We start from the raw sequence: 15,941 nt of genomic DNA on the forward strand, positions 1-15,941 counted from the left end.
CTTCTGGTTAATTTATATTTTGTGTTTACCATTATATTTTACACAAAGGCAAAGATAATTATGTCCTCAAAGTTGAAGCTACATGGTTCAGTGGATAGGAAAGACCCAGATTCTGGTTTGGTTGTGTGACTTACTGCACATAACGTAATGTCTCTGAACATCAATGTCCTAGTGTCTAACAGTGGTAAGTTTCTCTGGTCACAAAATAATGTGATAACCTAAAGTGTTGTATATGAGAGACACCTATAAAATTACTCTTTTAAAAAATGAGTTATCATTAGTCTTATGTGTACATTATCATAGAATAAGTGGTGAAATAAAAATAGGAGGAAATATTTGCTCAAAAACACTTAGTTTAGAACTTGGTATCCTATTTTCTAATATACATAAATTACAGACACACCAAAATTTAAAGAACATATGGAATTGAAGTATTTGATCAGAAAACTAAACATAAATGATTGATAGGAACTATATCATGACAATAGGTAATCAACCCTGTCATTGTTTAAAGAGGAAACATGACCTTCTAAATATTATCTCAAAAATCTCAGCAACACATAATACCATGGTGATTACAGTAAAGGTGTACATTGCAATGAGAAAAATAGTCTTTTCAAAATGTTCTGGAACCATGCACTTTAGAACATTCATTTTTTTACCAAGGGATTCGGCATCACACAAGTATAGAGGTTTCACCTGGAAGCCAAAGAGATGAATCTGAAGCCAAAATGCTGCCACCTCCAAGCTGATTCTTAACAAGACAGAGAGGATGTAAATCACAGTGTACATGGGCTTTTGAAGGATGCATTCTTGGTTGATGCTTTTACATGCAGCATAAAGGTGGAAAATCGCTCCAGGAAGCAGGACAACCACGAGTTGTAATGCCCAGAACACCTAGAGTATATCAGAACTATTTTAGTCAAGTCAAGTAAACAACATGTCACCAAAAAAACACATGAAAAGTTCATGGATTCAGCAAGGGCAACTTAAGAATTCTAAGTTTCACAAATGCCTTAAAAATATGAAAATATGATGAACAAATGTAGACGTGCTGACGTATGTCATTTATTTTCTAAGATTTTAGAACTTTAAACATATGGCAGTTGGAAAACATAATCATAATTTACTATCACTGCCTATCCGCTAATGATAATGATGAATTTACTTGATTTTAATAGCTGCTTAATGTCTCTATGCTAAATATACCAATAGATAATAGAATACTGGATTTGAAAGAAATTTTTGAGGAACTCAAGTTATATTTTCTGCAATATTCAGCCAATTAAAGAGAAATACAGTTCTCAAAATTATAGGAGAGAAAAAAAAAAAAACTACTCGTGTTGGGGAGTCAGTGTTTGCATACACACCGGAAACTTACTTGGGGAGTTATTGGCCTGAACTGATTGTAACAGAACAGATTTATCTCTCTTTTGTCTGGGTCACAGCTGAAATGCAAAGCCTCGTTCCCATAAACCGCAAAGCCCAGCACTCCAAGAAAGAACATCCTCACAGAACCGAAGAAGAGGGTGTGGAACTGGCCGATCACGGTTGGAGGTTTCACCTGTTGGTTTTTGGAGGGGAGGGGGGAATTGGGTTGGAAAGGAACATTTAAAAAGGACACTTTGAAGGATATTTTTATGATCACATTAAAACAAGATTTAAACATGTTAAGATTTGAGAAGTTTTGAAGAAATATCATATTCACTGTAAACCCTGCAGGAGTGTTGTGTCACTTTACTCTTTAATTATAGAATGCAGTCATCAAACTGATATCTATTGCCAATCAAATGGGTAAGTTTTGAAATACTTTGAACAGCTTTGAATTCCATGAATATTTTTTTCTCATGTAATCTCTTTGAAATAAAACCATAAATATCTTAGAATGTCTGTTTGCCTCTTTTGGAAGATTAGATGACAAACACAACATTAAGCTTAGGACAAGTACTATCAAAAGGACAGAACAGTATTTATTTAGTGTTGGCAAATTTTTTCCCATACTTAACATTGAATTAAGAGTGTGACCTACTTTAAAGCATCAATGGATGAAAGTACCTCCAGAATTAATCTATCAATAATTTTAAATTCAGACTATTTTACAGCACATGATTGTTATATATGTTACTTTTCTTTGTAAATGTACAATAAATGTGCCTATCAACACACATGCCAACGAAGTTAAAAAATACACAGACAAAAATTTATGCAATCGATGTTCTTGTTTGCTACTTACACATCCTTCGTAGAAGTTCTTGATGTAGTTTAGAGACATCTTTCAGGAGATGTTATCTTGGCATCCCTGTGGGCTATTGTTAAACTATGTTCTCAGTTTGCTTCTACTAGAATCAAACTCTTACATTCTCTCTTGACTTGCACAACAGAAACCACCTATCGCTGCAAATTTCTCTCCCCTCCTCCTTTTCCTTTCTTTTTCCTCATAGATCTCTGGGGCCCTAGTCAACTTTCCTATCTCCATCTCAAAACAAAACAAAAAACAAAGAAACAAAAGCAGAGGGCATGTGGTCAATCTAATAATCCCTTGGCTTGCAAGATCAGCAAAGTCAGCCAGTCAGCCAGGAGTGCCAGCAAAGCAGGCCAGCAGACAGATGCTCTGAGCACCCAGGGGCCCTGCAATCTCTTGAGAATTGCTTAGATATAAATCGTAACATTGTGTACTCTGCAGTGTTATTTGGCATGTCCTAAAGTACATGGAACATTGCTGTTATTTTCTGATTTCCTTCCATAACCTATTGCTAATTTCTAAGAGGTCTAAGAAGTTACAAACGTGGGTGAATGATGAATATTCCAACACTGAATATTATTGGTGTGTTGTGATATGTATCTCTTTGCTGAATACTTGCAACAGATGTGGGAAAAGATGCAATTAGGTGTACTAAGGATACATCTGAGGGACGAAAATCAAGATAAGACTAGGGTCTAGCATGAATCATAACAGTCTATCTTTTCCTTTCTTCCTTAGTAGATACATTATCCACTAGATATTGTTATGGGTACTGAGGCCTAATGGATCTAGAAAGGTAAATAACTTCTCTACCTAAACCAAATGGTACTATTTTCTATAGACCATTTATAGCACACAGCCAATGAAGGATTATATCTATTTCCTTTACTAATCTTTCTTTCTCTTGTGATATCTTGAAGACTAACTCCAGATTGTTTTTTTTCAACAGTGAAGAAGTAATAGCATTATATATAATTGTAACCAATGGGCAAAGGCAGTGACATTCTTGAATAAGAGTGCTGTTTTAATAGGAACAACCAAAATGAACAACTTGATAATCTCTTAAAAAATTAGCTTGTATTCTTATCTCTTCAGAAACAGAATATAGGTATACTTTAATTCCTTCCTAGAAAGAGAAGTGTAAAAGACCTTACAATTACTTATGTGAAAGGAATCATATTTTGGATTCTATCTGTGTGCAATAATAAATAATGCTTAGTTAAATATATACAGTGAATCATAGCATCCTTCTGTGGGCTACTTGCTTACAAGAAGAAAGTCTTGGTCAATAAATGTTACATATTCACTCTTACCTTCCAAAGGTATGGTAGACTCACCAAATAAGAGCACTTCTTGGGAGAGGGGCCTCACACATGCGACAATTGCTAGGGTAATTTCTTGGGTCATCATCTGGGTTTCTTTACATGCAGGTTCTTAAAAACACAGGTTAAGTAGTGCTTTGGCATCTACCGAGGGCACGTTTGCTAATGTGACATTAAGTAACACAAGTTGCTTATCCAGCATTTTTTCATTCATTCACTCAATAAACATGGAGCACTTATAGTATCAGCTGATGTGCAAGGTGTCTGGAATGTATGAGAACCTGGTAGTCCTTGAATTCAAAGAACGTATAAGGATAAAAGCTTGTGTGGATCAGGCATGAAGAGATGGCTAAGTGGTTAAGGACAACTTGCTGCTCTTGCAGAGGACCCCATTTCAATTCTTAGCACCCCAACTCAAGCTCCAGGGTATCTGATACCCTCTTATGGTCTTTATGGGCATTGCATTCATGTGGTGCACATATACACGTACAGACAAAACACTCAAGTACATAAAAAAAATCTTAAAGCTGAGTGGCGGTGGCGCACACCTTTAATCCCAGCACTTGGGAGTCACACCCAGGCGGATCTCTGTAAGTTCGAGGCCAGCCTGGTCTCCAGAGTGAGATCCAGGACAAGCACCATAATTACACAGAGAAATCCTGTCTCAAAAAACCAAAATAAATAAATAGATAGATAGATAGATAAATAAATAAATAAATCTTGAATGAGAATATATGGATATGTATATACAGCTGTGTGTGTGTAAAAATGTGGTGCTGAGGGTTTGCTTAAAATGGGACATGATTTGTATTCAATCTTTCAGAGTATCGTTATGAACTATCTGGTATAATTTTGTTTCTATCAAACAAGGGGAGGTGATCTCAATATAAATTTCCTCTTTAATATCTTTTGACTTCCAGTATTTGCACTGTGTCTCAGTAATTTACCCTTCCCTTCATGTGATAGCCACTGACTGTTGAATGGGGTAGAGCAGAGATCAATTTAGGTAGTCACAATAGTATGCTTCCCAGAAGGACAGCCGAGATAAGGCAATCTGGATGGCTGCCTAGATTCATAAATCACGGTCCTTAACCAATTCATATCTCACTGAAATCTCTGACCTGCCAAAATTGGGTTTGTCTTTCTACATGAATAATTTATATTTTCTGGAACAGAATTTGGGATGGTTTAATAGAAAGGTCAATAACCAGCAATGTTATTTTGGGTAAATGATTTAACCTTCTGAGGTACACTTCCATTTCTCCACAAAGATGGGACTGGATACTACAATCTGTAAGTAATTTCACAATTCTGTGGTTTTTATGAGTCTAAGTATTTATTACCATACTTGCAATGATTGCTCTACTTTTGAGATTTATTGACAGTTATTCGTTTGGTGCCAGCTGTTTCTTGTTCTAAGAGTGGAATATTAGACTCTGTTTCCCATCATTCCAGGGAGTTTGTATTTTGAATATTCCTACACTGCCAAGTTTCTAGCTTCATAACACATGTGACTCTTCCTTTATGGACATATCATAAATAGGACTTAACTCCAAGGAGAACATGGCATATACATCCAGAAGACCCGAGTCCACGTCTGTTTCCCACTATTGCTGTTATTTAAGCGTCTATGTTGAATCTATAGTTTCAGTGTCTCCATCTTTAAAATGGGGAAGACAACTCTTAACTGAGATGCTCTGTTTGGAATAGTAAATGACACACGGCCTTGAGCAGTATCTGGTAGATATGTTCTTGGTTTCTCAATAAGCAGCATTTTAACACCTGTTTTGAGGATGATTCTTCATTCTATCAACTTAGCAGGAATTATGCCAAGTAGGCAAAACTGTGAATAATTGGATCAACAAACATGATATTGAATCATCACTTGCACTGAAAAAACCGTGGAAAAAGTTCCTAAAACCTCCGAGCCTGGATCTCCTCATTTGTGTGAGGCTTATTGAACAGTGTCGATCTGTGGATTGGTTTCTTCGTGAGTACTGACAAAACATCAACTATTATTTCCTCAAATGTTTGTTCCATTCCTCTTTTCCACCCTTGGGACTGTAGTTACGTATATGAGAAACTGCTTGATTTGTTTCCAGTGGTAAGTTCTACAAGTTGAGTGCACCCTCCAAAGCTCATGTTGAAATTTTATTGCTAGTGACAGTGTTAAGGGGCAGTACTTTAAATAGGTGATTTAGTTATGAGACCTCGCTCCTTGAAAATGGATTGATGCCTGTTGTGGGAGTGGGAGTAGGTTAGCTCTTTTGAGAGTGGCCCTGGATGACAAGGACACATCTCTGCCCAGTTTCCTCTTTCTGTCTCAGGCATACTTGTTTGGTTATGAAACATCATGTTATGGCATAGGATGAAGGCCCTTGCCTGATGTCAGGTTCATTCTTTTAGACTAACAAGCTTTGCAGCATTATGAGCCAGATACGTTGTAATTTATGTAATTTGTGGCACATCAGTCCACTTTATCCCCTCCAGAGCCCCCAAACAACAGATAGTACCTAAGCCTAATTCCTTATACGTTTATTGCTCTACAGAAGCTGGGACCTGGGGAGAATGGAGCTGATAAATGAGGCCGACTAAAGTCGAATGCAATAGCCAACTTTATTTAGAGCATCAGACAATTTTATGCTCTGAGGATTAAGAAGAGTCACACGAGTCAAACATACAATCACAATGACAAGTCATATGTAACAGGCAAGACTCACATGACAAAAATGTGTTTTCCATGGAGGCATAGAAACACATAACAATATCCAGTTGTAACGAATAATCCGAAGTAAACCCACTCCTGTCTGCCACACCTGGGAGGGGCACGGAAACATATTCCAAGAACAATTCCTAATTTTGAAGAAAGTAAGGTCACAAGACTTTCGTTTTCTTGGAGCTTTTTTTCACAAGCGCTCAGAATTCTCACCAACTCCATTCTTGGACCATGTTCTAACACTTGCGTACTGTGTATTTCTTAGACATAGTATCTAAACACAGTGTCTATGAAGAAATTTACCTTATGATTTAGGCAAAGTAAGAATTCATAATAATTTCTAACTGAATAGAAAATTTAACAATACCTTCTGATAAAAGTTCTGTGAATGTAGTCATTCTTTCTCTCAAAACATTGTAGACTACTCATCCCTCTTTACATAAGATAACTTAGCACCTAGGTGATAGGATGAGTTGAGGTAAATGATCAGGCATGTGGCTTAGTGTTAGGTGTCTATGTTAGAGTTTTTCTGAGCATAAGTTCTATGATAGTTGATCTGGCAGCAGAGACAGCCACTAAGTGACTAATGTAATGATAGCATATGCAGATAAGATAAACCAACAGAGGGATGATTGCCTAACAGAGCAGAAAGGACTGAGGCAAGAGAGATTTCATAACGTGACCCTGAGTGTTTTACAGTTTAAAACTTAACGAATTGTTTCCTTTTGAAGTTTTCCATGTAATAGTTTGGGGCAGTGTTTAACCAAAGGTAACAGAAACTGTGGCACATAAAGGCCCCAAAGGGGAAGGAATGTTCTCTGTCATAGCAGCAGAAAACAAGGACCTTAACTGATCCATAACTTCTTTCTCGTAAGTTTTATCTTAAATAGTTAATGTATAGGCTCAGGAGGTAGAATTTTTCATTTCGGACATATTTTATCTCTAGGAAGAGGTCAATAGTGTAGCTGCTATATCCTTTGTGAAAGGGGTTTTATTGCAGCATTGTTATATCCACACAATTATATGTTGACTCTGGTGGTTCTTTGGTATAAAATCAGAGCTGAATGGTTGCAACAGCAATTATGTAGTCCATGAAGTTAAAGTAGTTACCGTATAGTCCATGAAACGAAAGCTTGCCAGCACTCCAATGTCAGTCGTGCTCTCGAAGTTCAATTCAGGACTTAAAAAAACCACCTCTTTCTTCTTTTAGTAATTATGTTAATACTTTTCTTTGCTTAAACAGACAGAATATATGTCAGTTGCTGTTTAATATATTTTCTGATTTCATGTTTTTCGTTTCTAGTTGTGTTTCTTGTGATTGATTTTTCTCATTATTAATTATGTGCTAGCTTTTAATAAACCTGGTAATTTTTAACTGAATTGCCTGGCATTGCGAATTTTATTTTGTTGGCTGTTGAACTTTAGAGTCTTCTTTTAAATACATTTATATTGTGTTCTGGCATCCAGCTATCTTATTAGATTCTGATGAATACTTTGGAGGCTTAAACACTGTAAAGTTAGATGTAGATTTGCTTTTAGTGTAGGAAAATTTAGACACACAACTAAAGTAAAATTCTCCCAAGTAAAAGCTGGATGCATTCTGATTAATACACAACAATCACATTGTAGTCATTGTTCAAATAGCATAGTGTGTGTTTACTGTACCAGCTAAGACGACTGTATCACAGGATGACTTCATGTTATGGGGATACTGTTATATGAATGACCCATGACTGACCTAAATGTAGTTTTCAGTGAATGGCTGTATTTTACAGAGTACATCCTGCATTATGAGGTCTCTCCATTCTGACATAAACCACTTTTAGTTCTTTTTGTTTCAAATATTTGTTCGTTTGTTATTGTGAAAGGACATTTCTACTTAGCAGCTGAGGCGTCCTTGAGTTTGTGATCTTCCTGTGGCTATCCTGAGTGGAGGGAAATAGGCATGTACCATTATATCTGTGTTTGGGTGTCGGGGATACAAGCTACAGTGTTTCTTTCTCAGGCTTTGGGTAGCTTCTTGTCATTTATGAGCTCAGTCTTCAGTAGAAGCTTCCAGCAGACCTCTCTGCATGTCTTTCGAGTGCTTTCTTCTTAATTTCCACCTCTATTGTACTAATTTTGGCAAACTGGGCACCTTTCCATCTCCCTGAACAAACTTCGGCTTTCTCAGTTCATGGAGATACCTAGGCTCTGATAGGGTTTCCTGTTCTGAAAGAGCCTGGAAACAGATGGACATAAGCCGATGTATTCAGTTTGCTTGTTTGTTTCTTCTTTGATAGTGAAGTTCTGCACTCTTTATTTATCAGGAGGTCAAAATCCTTGGTAGCAATTATAGTGGAGGGCTGCTGTTATTGGTGTGATTTTCTAGTTTCGAAAGCAAGACACCCAACCCATCACACTACAGTTTTCTCCCCAAACAGAAACTCTCTCAGAGTGATTTTGCTGTTCTCAGTAGTATTCCAAGATTGCTGGACATGTGATCACTGGGCAAATATAATGCAAATAAAATATTTGTGATATGGTACATGTGACTTAGAGCTAGAATGAGGAATTCAACATAGGTCCATGGAGGTGTCAAGTGGTATATAGTCAGTATTACACTAAGGTGTAGAGGTTTTTATTTTATTTTATTTATTTATTTACTTATTTTAGATGACCAAATTGTTTCTAGTTCTGAGTGTTTGATTGTCTGTTCTTGGATGTACTGCTTTTTTTTTTTCTTTAAGAATGGAGAATTTTTATTGGAGGACCAGCACACAGATACTTCAGTTAGTTCACAATTTCAATTTTACTCTGTTTATTTCAGTGCCTTCCTGTTTTTACAGGGGTGGGGCAGGGATGTGCCATAGCATATGTATGGAGGTCAGAGGACAGTTTCCAGAAGTTGATTCTCTCCTTCCACCATGTGGGTCCTGGAGATTGAGCACAGGTTACTCTCAGTATGTTTTCCATTGTATTAGGTAAAACTAAACCCTCACTAATGGAATGCTAAGCTGACATCCATGACAGTCAAAGTCTTCTATGTTTCAATATACCATTATTTCCTGGTTATACCAAAAAAATACATATTATACTTATTCCTTGTTTTCAATATGCCATGTGCAACAGGAAAAATTGTATGATATACCTCCTAGGGCTTCTGTTAGAATTAAATGAGATACCCTGTGTAAAGTGTTTAGCATCATATGTGAACATAAGTCCCAGATTAGCAAAGAAATGTTGATTTCATGTGATCACTACTTGAAAGTTGGTCATTTGCCAGTGTGGCACTGATCTTAAAGCTCTTATTTGCCTGTTATGTCTGGAGTCTTTGGCTTTATGTTGGGCAAAACTAGAACAATTTATCTGGTCAACACCCTCTGGATCATCTCTCAGGGCACCAGGCAACAGCAACCAACCAATCACTGAAACCTAATAAGATAATCCTGTGTGATGAGGGTAACTTGGTCCAAGTGTGGTGGAGGGTAAAGGTCCTCCACTCCCATACTAACCTCAACTGCTGGGAATATTGGTTGCCAACAGAGACAGCTGCATACTTTCTTGAGCATTGCCCTACCTTTCCAGGAATTGTTATGCTAGTTTAGATCCTTCCCCAGTGGTGACTTGTGCCAGTAATAGGCTAATGCAGTCCGATTCCAATCCTAGTTCAGAGCAATACTCAAGGGCTATCCCAACTCCAGAGTTCTCCCTGGTAAAACATCATAGATGTTTCTTCCTTTTCCATTTTCTTCTCCAGCCAATTCTTAAGAGTACTCTTCAATAAATATCCTGTACACATACCCTCCATCTCAGAATATGTTCTTATGGAAGCAAATTTAAGACATTTTTTGGATTGGTCAGTTTTCCTTCACTGTTACAAATATCTGTGAAAGTAAGTTTATAATGTTTATTTAGATTCCTGGTTCATCAGTTTCAGCCCATAATCAATAGTTCTGTTGTTCTGCATGACTGGTGAGGCAGCACATTCTGGAGGAATTCTGTGGGCAAGAGGCAGGTGGGAGGAGTCCTACTGTCCCCTTCAAGGCCATGCTGCTAATGACTTGATGACCTGCCAGTAGGTCCCAATTATTTAAGGCTTTACCACTTCCTTTCAGTGCCACACAGCGGATCCAGCCTTTTGGGAACACTTCAGATCCAAATCATATCACTGAGGAGCACAGGTGTGACATGTTCAAAGGAGAGGAAATGCTACCTTCAGAATGCACTCATCCTCTGCTTGCTTTTCCGTAAGACTTGATACAGTCTTTCCATTTAGAAAAACAGTTGTCAAACAATTGTTAAGACGGTTTATTGTCGTCCTACCCCTGTTCCTTTAACTACAACCTCTACCACCCTAACGAGTCTGGAAATGTTGTATACTTTTACTTCAAAAGGTATTTTTACTGCAGATGTTCCTGAATACATCTATGTCTGCGGAATCAGAGATATTAGATGAAGAAGGGCCATAAGGGAAGTGTCGAGAGGGAGGCAAGTGTGAGGACATTATGTTCAGAAATCATAAGCTAACAGTTCTGGGATGTTGAGGTGTTCACCCTTTAGGCTGGCCAGAAGATGCACTGTTTCTAATCTCTCAGATCCACATCATCTTTTATGACTCTGATCACTGAGAATAGTTTCCGTAATTCAAAAGTGGACACGTTTTTACCTGGAACTACTTAAGCCTAAAGGGACATAAGAAGAAAATCTTCCATTTTTGTTATTCATTCTGAGATAATCTGTCCTGTAAATAAACTTGGCTTTGGAGGGCTTCTATCTTAAGCAATCCCAAGTTACCATTGGCAAATGAAGTATTTTGATCCTCAGGTAGGTTGTGGTTCATGAATAGTATTCATGGAAATAAGTTAGTAATGATTGCAAGTAAGTGACAGCTGAAAAGACATTAGAATTGGGGTGTTAAGTATTCCTTTAGATATGATTAGATTTTTTTTTCATATCACTTCAAATCATTGTAATAACCAAAGAATACTGAGGTTATGGTGCCCTAACTGGATTGTTTAGATTCATTGAAAATAAAATCATATTTTTTGTGATAAATAATAAAAATTTAAATACATGAAAATTGAATTTTTTCTTTGTTTGGTAAACCAGATATCTATAGAGCTGTATATGTCTAATGGCCAATGTTGTAAAATTATTTACTACAAGTCAAATGAAATGTCCCCTTTGTTGGTGCTCGTGTTTGACTTAATTTCAATTTTAATTTTCATCAATATAAATCCTACATACCATCAATTGGTTGTCATTATGCCATCAATCTGTTGTCATTTTTAAATGTTGCACATAATTGGCATTTGTAAATACTTATATTGCGTGCTTTAATGTGGGGAAAATTAAAGAATGCTTCTAGTTTAACCAAACACCCTGTAATGGCTTAGTATTTGGAAATCTGGAATCATATTTTGAATGGCTGAGATGCAATGGATGTATTTAATTAATGAAATGCTTCTGGAATTGAACTTTGGTTTATGCAAGTAGTCTCATGTGCACAAGCTTCAGATTTCAGGATTAAAAATCTCATACTAAATTGTTGGGCTATCATTAGAGCTGTTCCTTGTTCCTTTGTGACATGTTACTAGGGAGAATTCACTCCGTTGAATAATAATGAACCTGAGACACATTTAGCTTTCAAAAGCTGATTAAAGCCTTTCCCTATTATGAACACCTAATTTATAAAATATTTTTGTCCTCTTTTGTAAAGAAAATTTAGTGTCAAATTTTCTACTCATTTCTACACATTATGCACTGGTATATGCTCAGTTTTCTTTATAATATTAATAGAGATCTTCTAATATAGATGCACAGGAGCTGATAGGATATGAAGCCATATGTGAGATGGTTATATTAATATCCTACCTACTTACTTAATTGTTTGAGGTTTCTGAGTATTATAAACTAAACAAATTAAAAGCATCTCATATTCTCTCACAGTTTTAGAGTGAACAGTTTCCCCAGATTTATATGCCAATGATACTTCTCAAGGTGCAATGAAAGGTTCTATAAGTATCCTATAGTGACTTATTCATAACAAATGTTGCTGTACATAGAATGAGTAAAGGCCAACTCCAGTATTCATGCTTGTAACTGGGGATCCATACAATTTAGTATATGAGTTTATGTGCAGCAAATTTCAAATAGCAATGTTACTATATAAAATGTACACATGCTTATGTGATTTATTCATTTATGAGGAGGCAGGTTGCTAATGATGTTAATCATAACAATGGTAGTAGAAGTTAATAACTGGTTAAAGGCCATTATGTGAAATACAATGATAACCAACAGAGTCTATTGAGATAAAATTTATGATAATAGTAAGCTGAAAGATTATTTATGCCAATTAATTCATTGGCGTTAAAAATATAACTCTAAACTCTTACTGGAAATGTGAATGGGCAGGAAACAAAAAAGAATGTCTTCTAATGTTGCTTGTCTAAAAATCTTCTCATTAGTTGTCAACTAATGTAGGGAGACCTTGACAAAAAGTGAGATCCTAGTGGAATGAACTACTTTGAATTAGTACACAGAACAATCTGGAATCAAATGCTGTCTCAGGTATAGCGTGGAGGATTTCCCTAGAGGAGTAACATTTCAGGAACTCAGGTGCAGCATCAAACTTGTAAGCTTTGAAGCCTGTTTCTCAGTTGATGAATGGTTCTGGTGATTTATCTTTCCTAAAAGAGTCAGAATATAGGACTACTTTCAAAACCTAGTCTGTGTTTTAATGAGACTTTAGTAACTACATATGCCCTTAGAGCCAAGTGTTCTGCAAGCAGCTGTTTGTGACTAAATTCAATAAGCACTTCTGTATAAATATGTGCTTGAATCGGATGTATATTTTTTTGTAAGACTAAAGGTGTGGAGGGAATTATCAAAGTTATTTCCTGACCAGCAAAGTGGCTTAGCAGGTAGAGGTGTCAAGCTTGATAGCCAGAGTTAGGTCCCCAAAACACACACGGAAGGTGGATACACTTCTTTCCATGTAAATACCCACATACATACACAGGCTCGCGCGCGCACACACCCACACACCCACACACCCACACACACCCTCATACAGAGTAAATCAATCGGTCAATAAATGTAGATTGCTATCTCCATGACTAACTTTATTATTGATCACTTGATCATTTGAGTGAAAAGCAAACATTTCTTTCTGAATGTTTGGAACATTTGGCAATACCCAGGATAATTACATGATATTGTATATTACACTTTTGTATAAATTGGGAAAATAAAAGCCAGAACACTTCAGTTGATAGAAAAATCCAAAAGACACACAGCTTAGTGAGCAAACATCTATGAATGGATCAGAAAAAAATTGTATCTTTTAAAATATGAAAAATTTAAAATAGACGTGTATAATTTTTGTTTGACAATAGGACTTCAGCAATGTGATATTTCAGTACTTGTATACAAAGTGTAACGATCATATTATGTTCACTTTCTGCCGCTAAAACTATATTCCTGCAGGTGAGCAACTTAGCAAAAAATGCTTATTTTGGTTCACAGCTCTGGAGGTTGCAGCCTGTGAATCATTTACTTGTATGTACTCTTATGATTGTCCTTTATTTTGCTTCTTATTCTCAAGACTAGTCTGTTTCTAATCCCTGAAATCCTTGATATGTAATTCAACATATTTATAGGCAGTTATACTTTTGGATTTAATGTTTACTGATACTCATTTATCAACTTGGTACCTTTAAAGGGAATGCCACTCAGACTACAATTTCTCAACTATTATGTCATTTTCTTTTGTTGCTGACAGCAACAAGACATGTACCTGATCACTACACTTTTCTATGTAGGTGCTGAAATATCAGGAAATTGAAATGTCATCCTGCACTCAATGAACCCAAAGGGTAGAAATAAATAGAATGAAGGATTAAGGCAGCACTCTGATTAATAGTCTGAGTTTGAGCTAGTTATGATGGATTTTAAGAAAGATATTTATCTGTATGATTTGTCATTCCTATTCTATTGAGAACAATTTCCATTGTTTGAAAGACATTTTTTGATAAAATATCAAGTTATTAACTAAAATGTCCAAACAATGTAGTTATCAGTAAAGAGAGGGGGGAAAAAGGATGAGAGATGATTACAATTCCAAAGGAAAAGGTCTTGGCCTTAACCAGTGGAGATTGTCTTCAAGGAACAAGGCAATTTATTTTTCCACCTGGGCTCATTCAAATTCTTGTCTTCTCTGGCAATACCATGTAGGTTATATGCAGTGGACCAAATTCATAACAGTCTTTTAACCTCTGCAGAATACTTTGTGACTGAGCATATTGGCTTTGAGGAGAGCTTTTCCTATTTCATAATGGAGATCTCCATGCTAACAAACCTCTGGAGAATCATGGGGGATGGCCTGGGAGAGAGAATGCAGCAGCGGGATTTTACCGCAGGATGATCTCCACTAAACAAGAATGCACACGCAATGGAGACAGGGTTCGATAACAGTAATTTGACCGTGTTTAAATTTGCAAGTATCAAAGCCTCTATGTGAAATGGTAACATTGTAGACAGTCATCTTTTATGTTTATGGTAATTCGTTCAGTCACGTATATTTTTATGCTCCCAAATTTGGCAGATGAGAAAAATTACAGTGTGGCTATTGTTTGACTCTTCAAACTGATGTTCTGCTTGTAATATAAGTGTGTGGTTAATAAGACACACAGAGTTATTTCATTACACTTTTTTCATACTGTTTTGTAATAATTAAGCCAGGTTTACAGAAGGATGGTAAAAGAGATTTGTGTGTGTGGAGTGTCAAGCTAGCTCCTTTTGTGATGTGACATTACTCCTCTGATGATTATACCTATACTTAGGAAGAGTGGATGAAATGTTGTACTGGCCACAGAACCGCCCCATTGTCCTTCTTTTGTTCCTCTGGTTTGGTTATGTTTTGCCTTTATGCTTGTCTTCTGAGAGTTAGGAAATGAAACCAGCACTCAGTAGGTGGCGCTAACGAGACACACACCATTTAACTGTCAAAGGCTGCAGCCAGCAATCTGTTTGCCAGTTAAATGATGAAGTTCAGTAATAAGGATGCTGAGGGTGAAGACAGATTGGTCGCGTTGTCTCTCATTTGGGGAATGCTTATGAGATACCAAGGGATTTCAGTGATTTGTCCAATTCCTGATATATATGGAATTTGAAGATGATGCCTATTCTTTGTGCCCGCTTCATATTTGTTGAAAATAAAACAATAATCATTTTATTTTGCTGAAAATCAGGGTGAGTGTTTTTTTAACCTATGAGCAGAACTTGGTAATCATACACTACAAGGGGGGAAAACTGGACTATACTGATGATTCCACTAAATATTTGCATAGGATTCACATGAGAGCCCTGACAGCTACAATAATGAAATTATTACCTTGTTCATCTTTGAGGCATATCTAGAAGGTTGCCTATCTAGGCTAAGTGCTCCAAGTTGGAAAATGACTCTCTTTCTCAACTCTATTGTACATTCAGGACAGAAACTGGATACAGAGTGACAATTTAGTGTACTTACGAAAAGCAAGCAAATACTAGTTAATGCTAATGGATTGAGGTATTTGCTTATGTTGTCTATTTTAGAATTAAACTTCAAAACAGCTTTGGCTTTGTGCTGGAAGGTACTATACTATTCCCAAGAAAGCTGAGAACTATTGCATCA

General features: G+C 36.6%; 1 protein-coding gene across 1 annotated transcript; it reads right to left on the reverse strand.

Annotated features, from left to right (window-relative positions):
• Nucleotides 1-498: 498 nt before the first annotated feature.
• Nucleotides 499-2,517, reverse strand: Gje1 (gap junction protein epsilon 1). Its single transcript, XM_052750617.1, has 3 exons — nucleotides 2,234-2,517; nucleotides 1,382-1,564; nucleotides 499-897 (listed from the first exon to the last, which is right to left on the reverse strand). The coding sequence occupies exons 1-3, from the start codon at nucleotides 2,270-2,272 to the stop codon at nucleotides 502-504; spliced, it is 618 nt and encodes a 205-aa protein (XP_052606577.1). The 5' UTR covers nucleotides 2,273-2,517; the 3' UTR covers nucleotides 499-501.
• Between the last annotated feature and the right edge of the window lie 13,424 nt (nucleotides 2,518-15,941).

Source organism: Peromyscus californicus, unplaced genomic scaffold (genome assembly GCF_007827085.1).
Source record: "Peromyscus californicus insignis strain IS unplaced genomic scaffold, ASM782708v3 Scaffold_22__1_contigs__length_63687245, whole genome shotgun sequence".
NCBI lineage: Eukaryota > Metazoa > Chordata > Mammalia > Rodentia > Cricetidae > Peromyscus > Peromyscus californicus.